This window comes from Typopeltis vanoorti, chromosome 9, assembly GCF_054136105.1.
Source record: "Typopeltis vanoorti isolate ZY-2024b chromosome 9, IOZ_Tvanoo_1.0, whole genome shotgun sequence".
NCBI lineage: Eukaryota > Metazoa > Arthropoda > Arachnida > Uropygi > Thelyphonidae > Typopeltis > Typopeltis vanoorti.
The window spans coordinates 48,718,874-48,734,610 of NC_143557.1; the positions used below are offsets into that span (position 1 = coordinate 48,718,874).

General features: G+C 35.7%; 1 protein-coding gene across 1 annotated transcript in view; it reads right to left on the reverse strand.

Moving 5' to 3' along the window:
- The window catches only part of LOC150103022 (uncharacterized), a 435,119-nt gene that overhangs the window by 377,689 nt on the left and 41,693 nt on the right, over nt 1–15,737 (reverse strand). Inside the window, exon 2 of the mRNA XM_090398054.1 lies at nt 61–686. Within this exon, the coding sequence (XP_090254180.1) occupies nt 61–307 (247 nt within the window). The 5' untranslated portion in view covers nt 308–686. The remainder of the gene's footprint in view (nt 1–60; nt 687–15,737) is intronic.

A 15,737-nucleotide genomic window follows, 5' to 3' on the forward strand; every position in this document is an offset into this window, starting at 1 on the left:
TCAAACTAACAATATCATATAATACAGATGTTGATGGAAATTAAGTAAAAATATACTCACCTGCAGCAAGAGGTAACTGCGCCTGGAGGTACCGTGTATGATACGGGGATATAGACGAAGGTTCAGTTGCTGCGACCGTCGAAGTAATACCAGCCGCAGACCGACCTAGATCGGAGAAAGGTGTCCGCAACTGCGTAGGGTGCTGGTGCGTTCCCGACGCTTCCATGTCCCAGGCATGCGCCGGATGGACACCCGCGCTAGCTAGCAGCCGTGAACGGTCTAGGGTGAAGTCGTAGCGGCCGTCCATAGCCGTTCTTGTTGTTGCTCAGCCTGTAGAAATACGTCGACACCAAATAAAGAAGTCCGCGACGAACATCCATGCGGAGCACAACTCTATAGCACGGATAGCATTGTGCAGCGAATCCGACGCTGTCGGTCTTCGGAGTGGTGAAATACGCTACATGGCGTTTTCTAGTTGGTGTGCTTCGACTTGAGTCTTTGTAGACACGTCGTTCAACATGTGTGTCGCCGAAGTAGTATCATGCGGGGGCAGCCAAACCGGACATCCCCAGTACGTCACGCACGGTCGGCGGCAGGGCAGGCGATACTGGTCTGGTTGGTTGGTCCTCAGGCGGGGCAGGAAGACGCCAATCTCTGGTCCGGTCCGAGTTGCCACCAATACCGTCCTGCAGAAACAAACAAGGCTCAGTTAAATTCAGATGAATATCAACTATATCAACTTTTTTTTTCTTTTTTTTTTTTGCCTGCTTGCGGTGGGCAATTTATCACGGCATATCTGTGGTGTGGCTCTACTTTGTGTGTACTTTACACAATGTGTAAAATTTTAAGAGACAATACACGGAACTTGCACTGGTTCTTTATTACACCCATTTCTTAAGTAGGATGATGCCTTATATGAATATCAGCTTTCGTGAGAACCTGGTGCATCCCTTTAACATTAGTGAACTTTCCCGTCAATATTTTTGTCGTCTTTGGCAGCGTTGTTCCCTAACGTAGAGCGTCATACGAAGTGCGGGTTAGTTCTGTTAACTTACCTGGCAGCTTACTGTATACTGGCCGACTGCCGTGTCGGTTTTGGCCGTATGCCATGTCGTTCACCGTGGCAATCGTACTACCACGTCGTGGAAAATGATTCATACCGGGTTGTAAGTTTGACTCACTGCTGCATATAGTCTCAGTTATGACTGATATACGGTGGTACATTTTACAATGTCTTTGATGTAATTGTAAATTGAAAAGAAAAAATAAATATCTAACATTACATCTGTATCTTGTTAATTTACCTTTGGAAGAAATGTAAACTAAAATATTTCTAATTTGGACAATTTTAGCTTAAAAAAGCCTGTTCATCTTGTACTCTCAAGTATCCTTGTTATACTATTTTAGAAAAATGCATATAATTTTTAAAACCGAATATTTAATATTACCCCATATTACAGCATGCATAAAAATGTCTTCTAATAACAGTAATTTCCTATTTTGTAGAAGAAATATCACACAGAATTTAATTTTCATGGCATATCTTAAAATAGATTATTTAAAATCTTGCAACAAAAATGATACTCATAACTGAATTTTCACATTTCATGATTGTTATAATCAGTGATGAGCTATGGAAATTTTAAAAAGGGCTCGCTTCGTCGAGCAAAAAAAAAACGCCTAACTTAGCCCTTATATAATACTTATATTGCAACTTTGTAGAGCTTCTGACATATGATAATTCCTGTAGGATATCAATCATTAATGTTAGATCTTTTAAAAATTCCAGATTGAGAAGTCGGTTTGAAAAGCCCTTATATTTATCGTTCGATGCAAAATGCTTGCATAAAGCTGGGTAATTTCTCCACAAAGCAAGAGCCGTTCGTAAACCGCGAGCTGCCCACCGTGGTCCAAACACACGCCGATCTTTAAAATTTCGATACCAAGGTCTTTGGCAATCGTGTTTAATTCTCGTTGATTTTTTGGTGATTGGTGATAAAAAGCATATAATTTATTCATAAATATTTCAAAATGATTTATTTTTTTAATGTTTTTTATCGAATCGTCTAATGCTAAGTGTAAACGATGAGCGCAATGTCAAATCACAACGTTGGGAAATTTTTGTAGAAGTTTGATTGCAACACCTGATTTGTTTCCTAACATTACACTAGCTCCATCAAAACAAAATGCAATGAAATGATTTTTTATATAGTTATCAGAAAATCCATATGAATTTAAAGTACCAAGTATAGTAGCACGTATACATTCACGATGGTATTTTCTAGTTCTACAAGATTATTAAACAAGAAGAACAAGGGGCTCGCAAATTTGAGAAACAATAACAAAGGGCTCGCGCGATCCCCTTATAGCTCACCACTGGTTATAATCCTTTCTCTTTGATTCGTGTATGCAGATTTTTTTGTTACTGGCATCACTTGAAATTGACATTTTAAAAAAAAAAATGACATGAAATATTTAAAACAGTTCCCAGTAATTTACAGACTTTTCCAAAAAAGTTGATCATTTTCTTTGGGAAGAGTTTGAATGTGCCTTTAATTTACAGAGACTTCATATGTCGAAATCGTCTTGATATATAATCACAGGGGGAAGCCGAACAGCAATCGGAAATTCACATGTCAGATGAAAAAGTATGACAGCAAATTTATTTTATTGTAACCGGGGGGGGGGGGTCTTCACATACTCTCCAACAGCAGCATAAAAAAAAAAAAAGCCATTCTTGCCAATCAGAAACTCGAATAGAATCTTTACTTGAAATGCTACATGTTTAACAAACATGAAATATGAAGTTAAAGCACTTCTTTAATAGACTCCTGAAAGGTACTTGCTTAATATTTTTGTACTGCTCGATTTTTTGTGCTCTATAGTTATTAAAAGCTTGTTTACCAATATGCATAGTAATCTGGATGAAACCGGCGAACAAAAATATAATGTTGGTAAATACAAGATTTTGTGTCATTAAAACGACGGACACAATGTGATCAAGTAATTCAGTTTAACTTCATTCACTAGTTCATAAGTAATCTATTTGGACAGCAAGCTTGAGGTTTTGTATTCAGAAAAGTAAATAAGTAATAACTTTATTCCAATACATTTGATTTTTGTTCCAATATTTTTCCTGTATTGATTAGATGAATTGCGTTTAACAGCCTTCAGAGTTTTTTTTTTTGTTTTGTTCAATACTGATTGAGCGGAGTCCGTTGTGTGTGTGTGTGTCAATTCCTTCTTTTTCACCCCCCCCCCCCACCGAACATTCACATTAGTGAACACCAAACAGCACTCTGCCTATCCACTGCAGGTCGCCAACGAATAGGATCGTCTCACCAGACGATGAAATTCGTGTACAATGCAGTGTATTATATTTATAAATTGTGTGTTCTCATCTGTTTGTAGGATGATATACCAGAGATTTGTCGAAGAAGGAAAAACTTAATCTTCGCATGAAGTTGACCAGTTCACTTTTAGTTGATAGTGCTTATGAGTGTCCTGTGATATTACGACTGAAATCGAATCGAGATCTTTCTAAAGGGCGTTGTTGCTATCAACTGTGCTACGCAGGCGCCATTGAAGTTGATGTACGTGAGACAAGAATGTAAACAAACTGAAATAAATAAATCTTGAATAATAATAATAAAAACACGAGTGTGTACAATATTAGGGAGTGAATATGTTATATATGCGCACCTTCCGGATTAACAGTTACTGGAAAGCAGCTTTTTTGATAATAGAATTAGACTGCTTTTTGGCCCGTGTAGGAATTTATTTATTGGAAGTTGCTAAATGGACTTGAAGCAGGACATGTATAGATTAATGTACAATTTCATGTTCTGCATCTGGGTGATAGGCACATTGTTATACTAAAGTGTTGCAATGCTAGATTTGTTGAAGTTTAGATCTTGACAGATACCGTTTTGGATTTTCCTTCGCCCCAGATTAATATCACCAAAAAACTGCCCCGTTTCAGATACCATAGTACCTTGTGAACTGTTTATAAACATTGGAACACATGCAAAATTCAAATGTTAGAACAGTTTTATTATAAAACTTTCTGATGCACAAAAAATGTTTTTAGATAAATTCACAATTATTTCATGCTTTGCAGTCAGCAGTATTCTTATGCTTGTGAATTCTGTTCTTGTGACTATTTCATTTTCAAGAGCATGGAGACACGAGTGTAGTTTTAATAGATCTCACAAAATATAGACAATATCAGCCATCTGTTCCTGAACGAAATATAGAAAAATGTAGTTTCTGATACGCTGTAAACGCAACTCTGTACACACGTGTTTTTATTGTTAAAGATTTATTTACTTCAGTTTCTTTACACTCCTGTCTCACCTATTAAAAATCAACTGCACTTCCTAAATTATATTGAAGATATCGGAAATGCGAGTTCTTTTTAAGAGAAATATCTTGCTAACTGGTGTTTCTCAGTCATAAATTTCCTTGTTTCCTTAATCGTTTAAATGCATAATACTAAGGTTGCCATATGCTAAAAGTACTAGTACTTCCAATGTAACCAGTACTACAATAACGTTCATATTTACAATTTAAAAAAAATTTTTTTTTTTTTTTTTTAATACAGAATGTTTTTCGGTTGATCGAGGATATTCTTTCATTACAAAAAAGTAGTTTCGGTTGATTTTCCGCAGCTGCATAAAATCGATTAATGTGACTTAGTTCGTTGCTACTAGTTGTATATCTAAACCAACATACTCGTAACTAGGCACTTTTTTGTAATAAATTATTTTTAACTATTCATTCAGTTTTACTCTTTCGTTTGTTCTTCCTGCTCTGCGCTATGGAATGTATGCTCGAAATGCATTGTTCCCAGTGGATTTCACTTCCATTCTTTCTTTCTTTCTTTTTTTTTTTAAATAGCACATGCTTTGTTAAGTAATGTGTATTGCTTAGAGTAAAGGTCAGAATAATATCAAGAAATACCGGGGGGAGAGGGATGTGATAGGGTTGTTTTCTCCACCGCACTACGTGGACATGATTTGTTCGAAGTATATATTGGTTTCCTAAACGCTTCCTTAAATGTCTTGTGAATCGACTGTAAATAATGCGATGTTTTAATTGCGATATAATTTGTGATATGAAATGAGCTTAATTACCGCATTCATTTGCTGTTGAATTCTGGACTGTTTTCATCTTTCCAGGTGTTTTTATTCCGTTATAACGAACGTTCATTATAACGAAATAACTAACTTCCGACTTGTAACAAACTGCTGCGATGCGTTTATTTTATTTATTTATTTATTTTTTTTTTTGTAATCGCAGGTTACTGATATATTCGTTCATATTCTCATACATTAGATCACCGAGACTTAAAATTACAGAGGCAGATACACAATAATCTTATGTCGGCTAGGAAACTTTAAATTCCATATGATGCATGAAATTGATAGCATACTCGTTGGAGATCTTACTTCCTGGAAGCTCAGGTCCTCGGTCTGTGTATGCTTGCTCAATTACTCATTTCGTTCTTAATGTGTAACGATGTATTCTTGCTGAGTGGAAAGAAAGAAACTGGGTACGAATTAGGTCCTTGACCAGAAACTAAACCGAATAATCTGCTGTATAAAAATCAACTCAATAACGAACTAGAACAAGCAATAGTCTATTGTATTCTTATGTCTAAACATAGACATGACGTTAATATCCCAATAAAAGAAATGTCTATCCCGACTCGCAAGGTTAATAAAGCCACTTTCTAACGTTAAAGTTTACTTATTGAATAAACTAGCTTTCCTATCTTTCTTTATATTTTGATGCATCATATGAATTACTCGAAACAGCCACCACACTATCATTGATTTTGCTGGTTTATAAGTTTTTTTTTTCATTCCTAGGCTGATATATTTTATATTATCTAAAAAATTTATTACTCCGTGGCTTTATATTCATATTTTTTTTATTCCACTTACATTTTTATCCTTTAATGCATTTTCGGCTCGTCACTTCCCGGCAGTATGTTTTCACTTTCATTCCGATTTTCAGTTCTGTGCAAAACCATCCTTTTATATTTAGAAGAAAGGCGTCGTTTTTTGTTTTTTTATATTCATCATTAACCTTTCAGGAATTTAGACCTAATTGCCTATTAGGTACGAATCCGGTCCTTGACCAGAAACCTAACTGAACAATCTGTCGTATAAAAATCGAATGCACCCAAATGTTCTGATATTATCTTTAAAAAGGAACTGCATGAACTTCAGGTTTCGGCAATTCTGTACTACTGCGTTGAGTGTTTTAAAGAATGCGTGAGTATAGTTACTTGGCAAATATCGAAGACTGTAATTCATAGTTGTGCACATATGTGAATACCATTTATTTTTACTTTTTAATTACTCTAAGTGATGGTAAGAGAAGATATTCAGGTTCACTTACCAGCACTCTTATGGACGAACTACAGCTTCTAAAATCTACCGCTTGATATTGAAATCTGTGCATGTACCATATGCTTTTCAAGTCGAATAACCGCTTCGTGGTAGTGTTAACTGAGACCGGAAATTAAACTGCCCGGTAGGAAGATTAATCAGTCTACATCTTATAAGGCGCCACTTTTGCGCACGTTGTAAAATAACACCTGTCTTAGTCTAACCACCTGACAGTCAACCAAAACTACTATACCGCGTTTCACATTACATATAGTTATTATGATTTTTATAATATTGTATGTCATTTAATTGGTACTAAGGCAATGAATGACTTATATGTAAAAATAGTTATTTCACATTAAACATTACACCTTGAATGTATTGCGGTTGTTCCAATTGCTGTTATTTAAAAAGATATGCTAATTACATAAACGACGGCTTTCCGACATTTTCCCCCTCCATTCGAAACACTGATTTGTGATATTCACCTCATACTTTTTACAAGGATTTCTAAATAAGGAAGTCATAGTTGGAATTGATAAACGTCCACTAGGGAGAGGATAATGTGATATCGGCTGTATTCTGGAGTTTTTTTTTTTTTTTCCTTCTAAACTGATGCAGCAGAATTCATCTATTTTTAGAATTTGTCCCGAAAGATCTACTGCTGAATGTTCCAGTTTTAATGAAAACGAGTTCTGAATGCAGCTTCTTATGCTCTGACATATCAGTGACCAAAATCACAGCTTTCAATCATTGAAAAATCGTGTGTTAACATTTTGTCTTCACATTGCAATGTTTATGAACGAGACGACAATGAAGTCATAGTCAATGCTTATTACTAATTATCGTTAAATCTCACCCACTGTGTAATTCAAAGATTGTACAAACAAATTTAATTTTTAAATTAATTAGCAATTCAAAATTCCCAGTAAATTTTTCATCTGTCTGACTCAAGTCACTGAGAGTCAGTTTTTTAAATTATTATGCCATATATAAGTGTCATGGTTTTGCGTTTTGAAAGTGTGCTCATCCTACTAATAGCGTATTTCAGTTTTCTCCTGATGTAAGCATTAATAGGTTGCCTATCAAAAGCTACACATAACGTGCTCGAGCAAGTGGAATCATTTTGGTAAGTTTCCTCTTGCTTCCTGTACATGAAAAGTTCTTTATAAAAATATTATTCCTGAACCTAACAGCATTCATATTGCGTAAATTTCTATATGTTCATTGCTTTTGAGTCTGATGTATTTGGAAATGAAACCACGAATTGTTTGGTCTAAAAGACCATCGAACTTTTAGCAACAGTAAAAGCTGTTCGTTCCATACAAAATGCATCCTTGCGTCATAGCAAAAAATATTTCTTTACTGTTATTTCTGGCATGTTTTGTACTTCTGCTTCAAACCAACTTTTGAAAGCACTGGAAACAACAGGATTTTAATCACACGAAATGTAAAACTCCATATGGAAAACCTTTTATAGTGTATGTATTGAGTACTACATACACTATAGTAAGCAGATTGAGTAATATTGGACTATAAGAGCAACGCATCGCTCATGCTCCAAACTCCTTGACAAACTCGACACTGCTACAGATCGACAAACATTCGGTCGTTATAAAGAACAAGGGTGACATCGTCAGTTGGCAACGTGCCATGACTAGAAGAGTGTTTACCGAAAGGTAATGTGGATCTCGAACTGATGTCTTAATCGATGTGTGTGTGTGCGCGCACACACACACTCTCCCAACCATGCGTGCTCGTTTGGTGAAACTGGGCATTTCAAGAGCGAATATTAAGTCTGTTTTCAGAACTTAAGCATGTGTGTGTATACAGGTATCAAGTTATTCTTTACTGTTTGTATTCGAGATGTCTATATCGCCTATTTTCACTTGGCATTCCATAGGAATGAAGATTCAGACACCCACCTTTACTCTAGAATTAAAGCCAGAGAGAAATCTAGTTTTTTTTTTTTTTTTTTTTTTTTTTTCCCATTCGAGTCACTGTTTCACAGCAAAAAGAAAAGTACGAAAATGTGATCAGGGCACAAAAAATTTTGCATTTCTCGCCAACATTGTCTAGATCGAAATGTGACGTAGGCAGAAATTTGATTCTAAAGATCTCGGTTAAAATTCAATTCCGCGATTCAGGGAGGAAACATTACTGTTGAGAATGAGACCAACTGAATTAGCCTGTTTAGGGGGTCTTCTCTCTTCCCTCTATTGCCTCCACAAAAAAAGAAAGAAAAAATCCCAGTGAACAAAGCGCGATTGACGCATTTCCCTTATGACTTAAGCTGACTGCAAATTTTATTAAAATTGTAGACAATTTAATGAAAATTACAAATATTAATTATCTCTCTCGTAAATTTAACTTTAGTCCGTAGCGAAATGACAGACTAGAAAAAATGTCAATTTTTCTAATCTGTACTTTATCCTATCCTAGACAAAGCAATTATGGCTATAAGGAAAGTTTACAGTCAGGTTATTGTATTCATGCTGGATGAAATATCCAAGATTCCAGTAAATAAAAATAGTGTTCTCGTGCTATGAGAGGAGTCGAACCAGGTCGGTCGTTCACTGGATTTTATACTTAAGTATTGATATCTGAACTATCCTGATATCAATTTCGTTATCAGGATTGTTTGGATGTTGTGAACAAAAATATATTTCTGTAATCATACTGAAATAGTTTCGTTCATACTGAAATGAACGAAATAGATTGTGAATAACAAATATCAGTTAAAAGAAGTGTGTATTAAAATTCAGAAATAAAATTACCTATATTATACTAGCACATTGATCCTCTCTCTCTCGCTTACACACGCAGTTTTTCAAAGTGTAATGGAAAGATGGACAAATCATTATTTGTTATTCACAAAGCCAAACTGGTATGGCCATGTAGCCACGATGAAAGATGGTTAGCCCTTATTACAGTTTTGGATTCCCAAAGATAGAGAAAGAAGATGAAGCAGAGAGATGAGATCATAAGAATAGCTGGAAACAACTGAGGACGGGCCTAAGAGGGAAAATCGAAGAAAATTGGAAGCATTTGCGCAACATGTTAATAACATTCTCTTATTTGTATCCAGCAACATTCAAAACTAGATGGCATACGTTGATATCAGTTAAGTGATTATCATACCACGTGCAAAGTTTAAAGTATGTATTACTCAGTGAGTGATATATTTCATTGTAGAAAAAAAAACTGTCAGCAGATACCAAAAATCTCGTTGCAATTAATGGTTACAATGTTTTCCACGGCTGCCTGCATATATTCAATATTCTTGGGCTTTCTGATCCAAATGCACCATATTGTTTGTGTTGACGGTACTTTATAACCATAGGTGACTCATCCTTTATACTTCATAATGATACAAAACGCTATATAAAATTTATTGAACACTGTAAAATAAAAAGCATTGTGCTCATTTGGAATATCTTAAATTCCTTTGATATTCTATTCGATGTGGATACAGTTCACTACATTAATGTTCAGAAATACATCATCTTTCCTCAAGTTACAATTGTTATTTCCTAAAAACGTTAATTATTTATGGTGCGTTGTCGTGCTGTTGAACAGTCATAGGAAGCAACGTTATACAATATTAGATTTTAGTAATACAATGAAACAGGCAAACCAGCAAGAGAATTTGCAGTTAACTGACAAATACTGTACTATGTACGATAGTATAGCGCAGATGGTGGATCATGTAGTATTGTATAAAGTGGCCTTCGATAAGTCCATCGTGAGACTATTAAAGTGCCATGTTATATAAATACATGCACACTATTCACTGGCCACAGAAAATAAATTTAGAAAATACTATAATACGAAAATCCTTTGGCTAGAACTCCCAGGAAATTCTATGTACAAAAGACTAAGAAACGCGCAATGTTGAAAGGAATTATGGGATTTTTGTTTGTTTCTGCGACGTCTACAATTGTGTGAGTAGTAGTAGTAGTATTCTTGGTATTTCTTGTCATGAGAAAACTGAGACTTAATTTGCAGTTGAACAGCAGTTGAAAATAGCGAATCAAGACACTAGCATAAATTGATATGCTTTGTGATTTTGGAGACCATGTTGTTCACGTTTTCAAACTAGCTGTAAGCCGATATTAGCATTTACAGTAATTCGCAGTTCACTAAAACAGGGAGGGGCAGATTAAGTTAACTTAAGCTCGTCTCTGGAGGCGGGACAAATATGATGTCTTAAACTTTGTTTTTGTTAATCAAAATTTTGTTTCTAGCTTAAAATAAAAGAAAGATACCATCTCTGATACCATTAGCTTTAGGAAAAAAATTTGAATTCACAACTCGCACTTTTATTATGAAGAAATAGTATAAAACTTTTGAAACATTACTCTTAAATGATTAAAAAATAATAGGCCCAAAAATGACTGTTTCGCGTTTCATTACTCCAAAAAACGCTGTATACTTGCATAAAACGTTCTTTTCTATTCCCCTGATCAAGATGATCGCATGACTGCGTCCGATTCTCATGTGATGAAATGAATTCCGTCAATGTCGTGGAGCATTTGTAGTTATCCAAATACTTGGATTCAGTTTTTCTAGCATTGAAGTTAACGCGATTAGAATCTCAGTAAAGAATGGTTTGCGGATCGAATTTAGGGATGTGCAAGTTTCGTATATAAATTCCATATTTGGAATTGTGACATTATTATCTAACACGTTGTGTAGAAACAAGCTAGTGGCGTTACATAAAGGGTTATAGCAAACTCAAGAAAATATTCGAAAAAAGGTTTTAATTAGCGACCAAATGCATGCTATGGAAAAGGATCCCTCGATGGGTTTACTAACAAGTTGACTAGATTACGCCAAAGAAACTGTGGTTACGCCTGCGTGTCATCAGTGATAAAAGCCTGTTGATAGAGAATAGGGGGGGGGGCTCTTGTCGAACAAGAGTTTGAGGTACATAGCGAAGAATAAGAACCTCCCTAGCTCAGTCGGAGCTACGGAGGCTCGTCTTCCCTTTGATCGGAAAGACCTGGACCCTTTATCAGGTATCTTTCGATTAAAGGTGAGTTAGCCGATCTTATACCGAGATAGAGGGTTTTTTCCACCCGGAAACTCGGGTTTTTCGTCCCTCGGAACAGGCAAACCGGCCCTGTGAACACACACGGATCTATACTCATTAAATATATATATATATATATATAAACTAATCCCTCATTAGGAGGGCTCAAATTCCCCTCCCCCCGAAAGGGATGGGGAAGAAAGAAGGGAAACCCTATACGATATTAATATTGAGAAGAATTTTTAATATACGTAAATCGAGTTACCATATAATACTAGCCGGCTGTGGCCATTGGCGGCCCTATTGTGTATGACTGCTTATATTTTTCTATATTATTTATTCGAAAAATTGTATTAATAGTTCATTATATATTTTTTTTTTTTTTGTATTTAAAAACAGCTTAGAACGTAATCCCTCACCAATCATATCTCGCTTTTCTGTTTTAAACTCGCTTAATCCAGTATTTGCAAAAAAAAAAAAAAAAAAAAAAAAAAAAAACTTCCTCCTGAGTATAATAGCCGTTCCATGTGTGTATAGTCCATAAATAGGGATGGTCACCTTACCGGTTATAAATAAGATAGCTACTCTCTCTCTCTCTCTCTCTCTCTCTCTATATATATATATATATATATGTATATATATGTGTGTGTGTGTGTTTAATTTAAATTCTGAGTAAGAACTCATCATAAGTTTGGGAAATTCGCATTTAAATTACAATGCTCGTGATTGGATTGGAAACATTCGTCCAAATAGTTTAATTTTACCACTAAGTTACAAAAAGCAACCTGCCGGTTGTCTGGAATCCCAGCGTCGCTCTAGTGTGCAGCATTGTTCCTTCTATTTAGAAGGAATGGCAAAATCGTAGGACATCAGCGGAATGGTCGTCGGTGGCTTACGAGAACGTAGACCGTTATGACTCGATAGGCGGAGGAAAGGAGGAGGAGCTAGCGAGCTTATCTAGATAACTACGGTTTCGTATACCGTACTGGTGACATTTGAAAGGAAGGAAGGAGCGCTGCCAAAAGAGTACTGAGACGTTCAAGAAGTTGAACGGCCATCGGTAACTTTTCTAAATATCAGAATGGGTTTTCACAATGATGTAGCTCTTCAACAGAATAAGGAGGTCACCATAACACTAAAACGTAACTGCCGATCTCCATAGTATTCTAATTTTTCTCATAAAACTAGTAGTATAATTTGAAGCAAAAAAAATTTATGCAAGTGTGTGATTTCACGTGAGCTCTTACAATTATAGATTTGTTAGTTTCACTAGCTTCTCATTTTAATTAAGTTGGGACAAAAGCTTTAGAAATCGGCGAAAGTAGCACGATTTCGAATGGCTTATAATTAAAGCATAACAATCGAATGAGCAGCTGAAAATTGTTTTAAAAAGGGGGATTCACGACTGTAATTGATAGAGAAAAATTCTCAGTGTGTGAAAATTTATTATGCATTAGCAGCTGAGTGGCAGCAAGGAATCTTTGTACCTGGTAAGATGCGGAAAAACAGCACTCCATAGTACGATTACCGAAGCTGTCAAACAAGGGAGGTGTATAGCTTTGGTTGCGTTGCTGGAGAATCCGGCAGTAGTGATTCAGTAAGTATTGTAGTCAGTTCTTGTAATAACCATTAGTAAGGCCCACATTTATTTACCGTAACCCTGGGTTCAGGTTTGACATTTGTTGACAGAAGTTGTAAAATTTGAATGTCAAATCGAATTTTAAAAAATCGAAATGAAAACCGTTTTTTCATCTCTGCTGCAGACACGTCTACAGATGATCGCGTCTTGAATTAAATTAAGTCATGTGAGAAAATTAAGTATACCCGCACCAAAATGCCGCACACATTATTTAGATAGTATTATTCAACAGATTTTGACCTCTAATTCTTCAACTGATTGCGAATTGCTAGGTAAATAAATAAACTAAGTTTTGGCTAATATGCGTTTTAATTGTCAAACGTAAAATGTCCTCTGCTAAAATTTCACCAGCATAACTTATTTGCTAATCAAAATGTCGCCAAGTTGTCTGCTTCTGAACCGCAACTAATTGCCTACTTTGAGTGGTAGCTGGCTCATTTTTACGTAATAGTTTAAGATTTCGTTATTGCACGATGCAGCTGAAACATGATTAGGGTTCGACAAGTATGCTCTGTAATTATATAACAGCTATAGTTAGAGTAACTGCAAACTGAACAAAATATATTTATTCAATAAAAGAATCGATTTTATTTTTTAAGAACATTTTTGTAAATCTAAAAAACGTAGATTCAGCACCACTTTATGGAACACTGACTTATTGAGACATATTAAAAAAAATGAGCAAGTAGATATGTTGCGTGGCCAGTAGGATTTTAATAATTTGTCGAATTCTGGACACGATTTAACTGAAAAATTCCAAGTTTTGAAAAGCATTTTCGTCATAAAAAACAACAAAAATCGCCTAAAAATTCGTCGTACACAGGATTCGTACCTTCATCATTATTAGGGAAGTTTTGCGGGTGTCGATAACACGCAGTTTAGTTTTTTTTTGGGGGGGGGGGGAACTTCGGGAAACATAAAAGCAAATACAGTATATGCAGGTCACATCTATTGGCCAGGTGGATAGCATATATGCTCTCCAACCAGTAAGAGTTCAAATACCACCATAGGTGTGGTTGTGTGCGAATCATAGTGATAAAGGAATTTCATCTTCGGATGTGATACCCCACCCGCTTACTGGACGAGATCTAGTAAGCGGGTGGGGTGGAAGTTCCTTATTTGGTTTCTAGGGCAGCGTTTCCAGACCATCTAGCCTACCTGAGATACCAGGTAGATAACATAGCTTTCTCCAGCGGGGTTCACATAAAACTATTAATATGGTGAAATCCTACACTTTGTGTATGAGTGACGAACGCAAGTCTTTTCCGAAAATAAAAAAAAACACTTGTCTGTACATCCAACTACATGGAGGTACCCTCGGCTCAGTTGTAAACTAAAAGAGATGGCCTACTTGTCAGAATTTGAATTACATAGGTTAAAAAACAAAGTAGCTGCTTGCTTTTTTTTCGTACACGTAATTATCTGCAATTTTTTAACTACTGAATTTACACTAAAGTTGTCAAGTTAAATTGGACTTTAAACGCGTTGTCCGTGTATTTCACTATACTGAACAACATTTCACAGTTTGTTTTGACCCGTAAACTGGGCTGAACTTTTATTGCTCTGATATTGCACTGCAAGGATTCCTCTCTCAAGAAGATCTGTTTTGTTCGTCTTCACTGTTATTGAGAACGGTCATCTTATGAAGGCAGTGCAAAGCAAGAGTAACAGTTGACAAAATGAGATCAGTAAAACAAGCTCTTATTTCCTTGAAACTCTTGCGCACTTATAATTTCTCTAACACTTCGAGGTCTGTTCTGAAATTATAAAGCATTTATTAGGGATGTTTATGATGATTTAATATACATGTTACTTACCATTCATTGCTGATGAATGGTAAACTTTCAGTATCCATGGTTATCAGTTCTGATATCTGTTGTTTCAAATTCATTGTTAATATTGCAAAAGCAAGGGTGACACTTGGGAGTAAATGGAATTCGTGGAATAAACAAACGCGATGCAATGAATAAACACTTATTCATTACATAGATAAAGTTATAAGAAGGCTGCGGTATGAGGTTTAGAGTTCTTGGTCAATCTAATCAAACTAAAATGTTTAATTGCTCATAATTTATCGAAAGAAATTAAAAAAAATCCTAAACGTTTAGTGGCAAAGATAGAGTAGATAGTTTTGCCAGTGAGTCCTGTATTTATGTAATATTTTGACCATGTTTTTTATTCAAAATTTCTGGATGCATCGATTTCATGGATGCAAATTAGTTTTTCTCGCAATTTCTTACTCACGCCCCAGACTTAACTGAACTTGCAGTACTGCACTGCTATTCTTCGGTTACACATTCGTGTAATGAAACATTATCAAGATAATGAATTTGGCTTCTAGGTATTACGAGTAGTGTATCCGCGCTAATTACCGGGAATTTAGATACACACTATCCGAATGCTTTCTCATCAGTTGCCAACATTATCTCATACCCAAACAATTGCATAGCTGTTGCTTCCTTTTAATGCAACTAACTTACCATCGAGAGTTTGTACGTTGCTTACCAATTCGTGAAAAATGTAATGGTGGAGAGGGGGAATTGTGAAAAATTAACTCTTGATCCACTTTGCTTAAGTCTTTAATAAAATTAGCTTCTTTCTTGTACTCGATGCTTATCCTTTTTCTGGTCACTGTTTCAAAACAAAGTAAAGAAATAACGCTCTT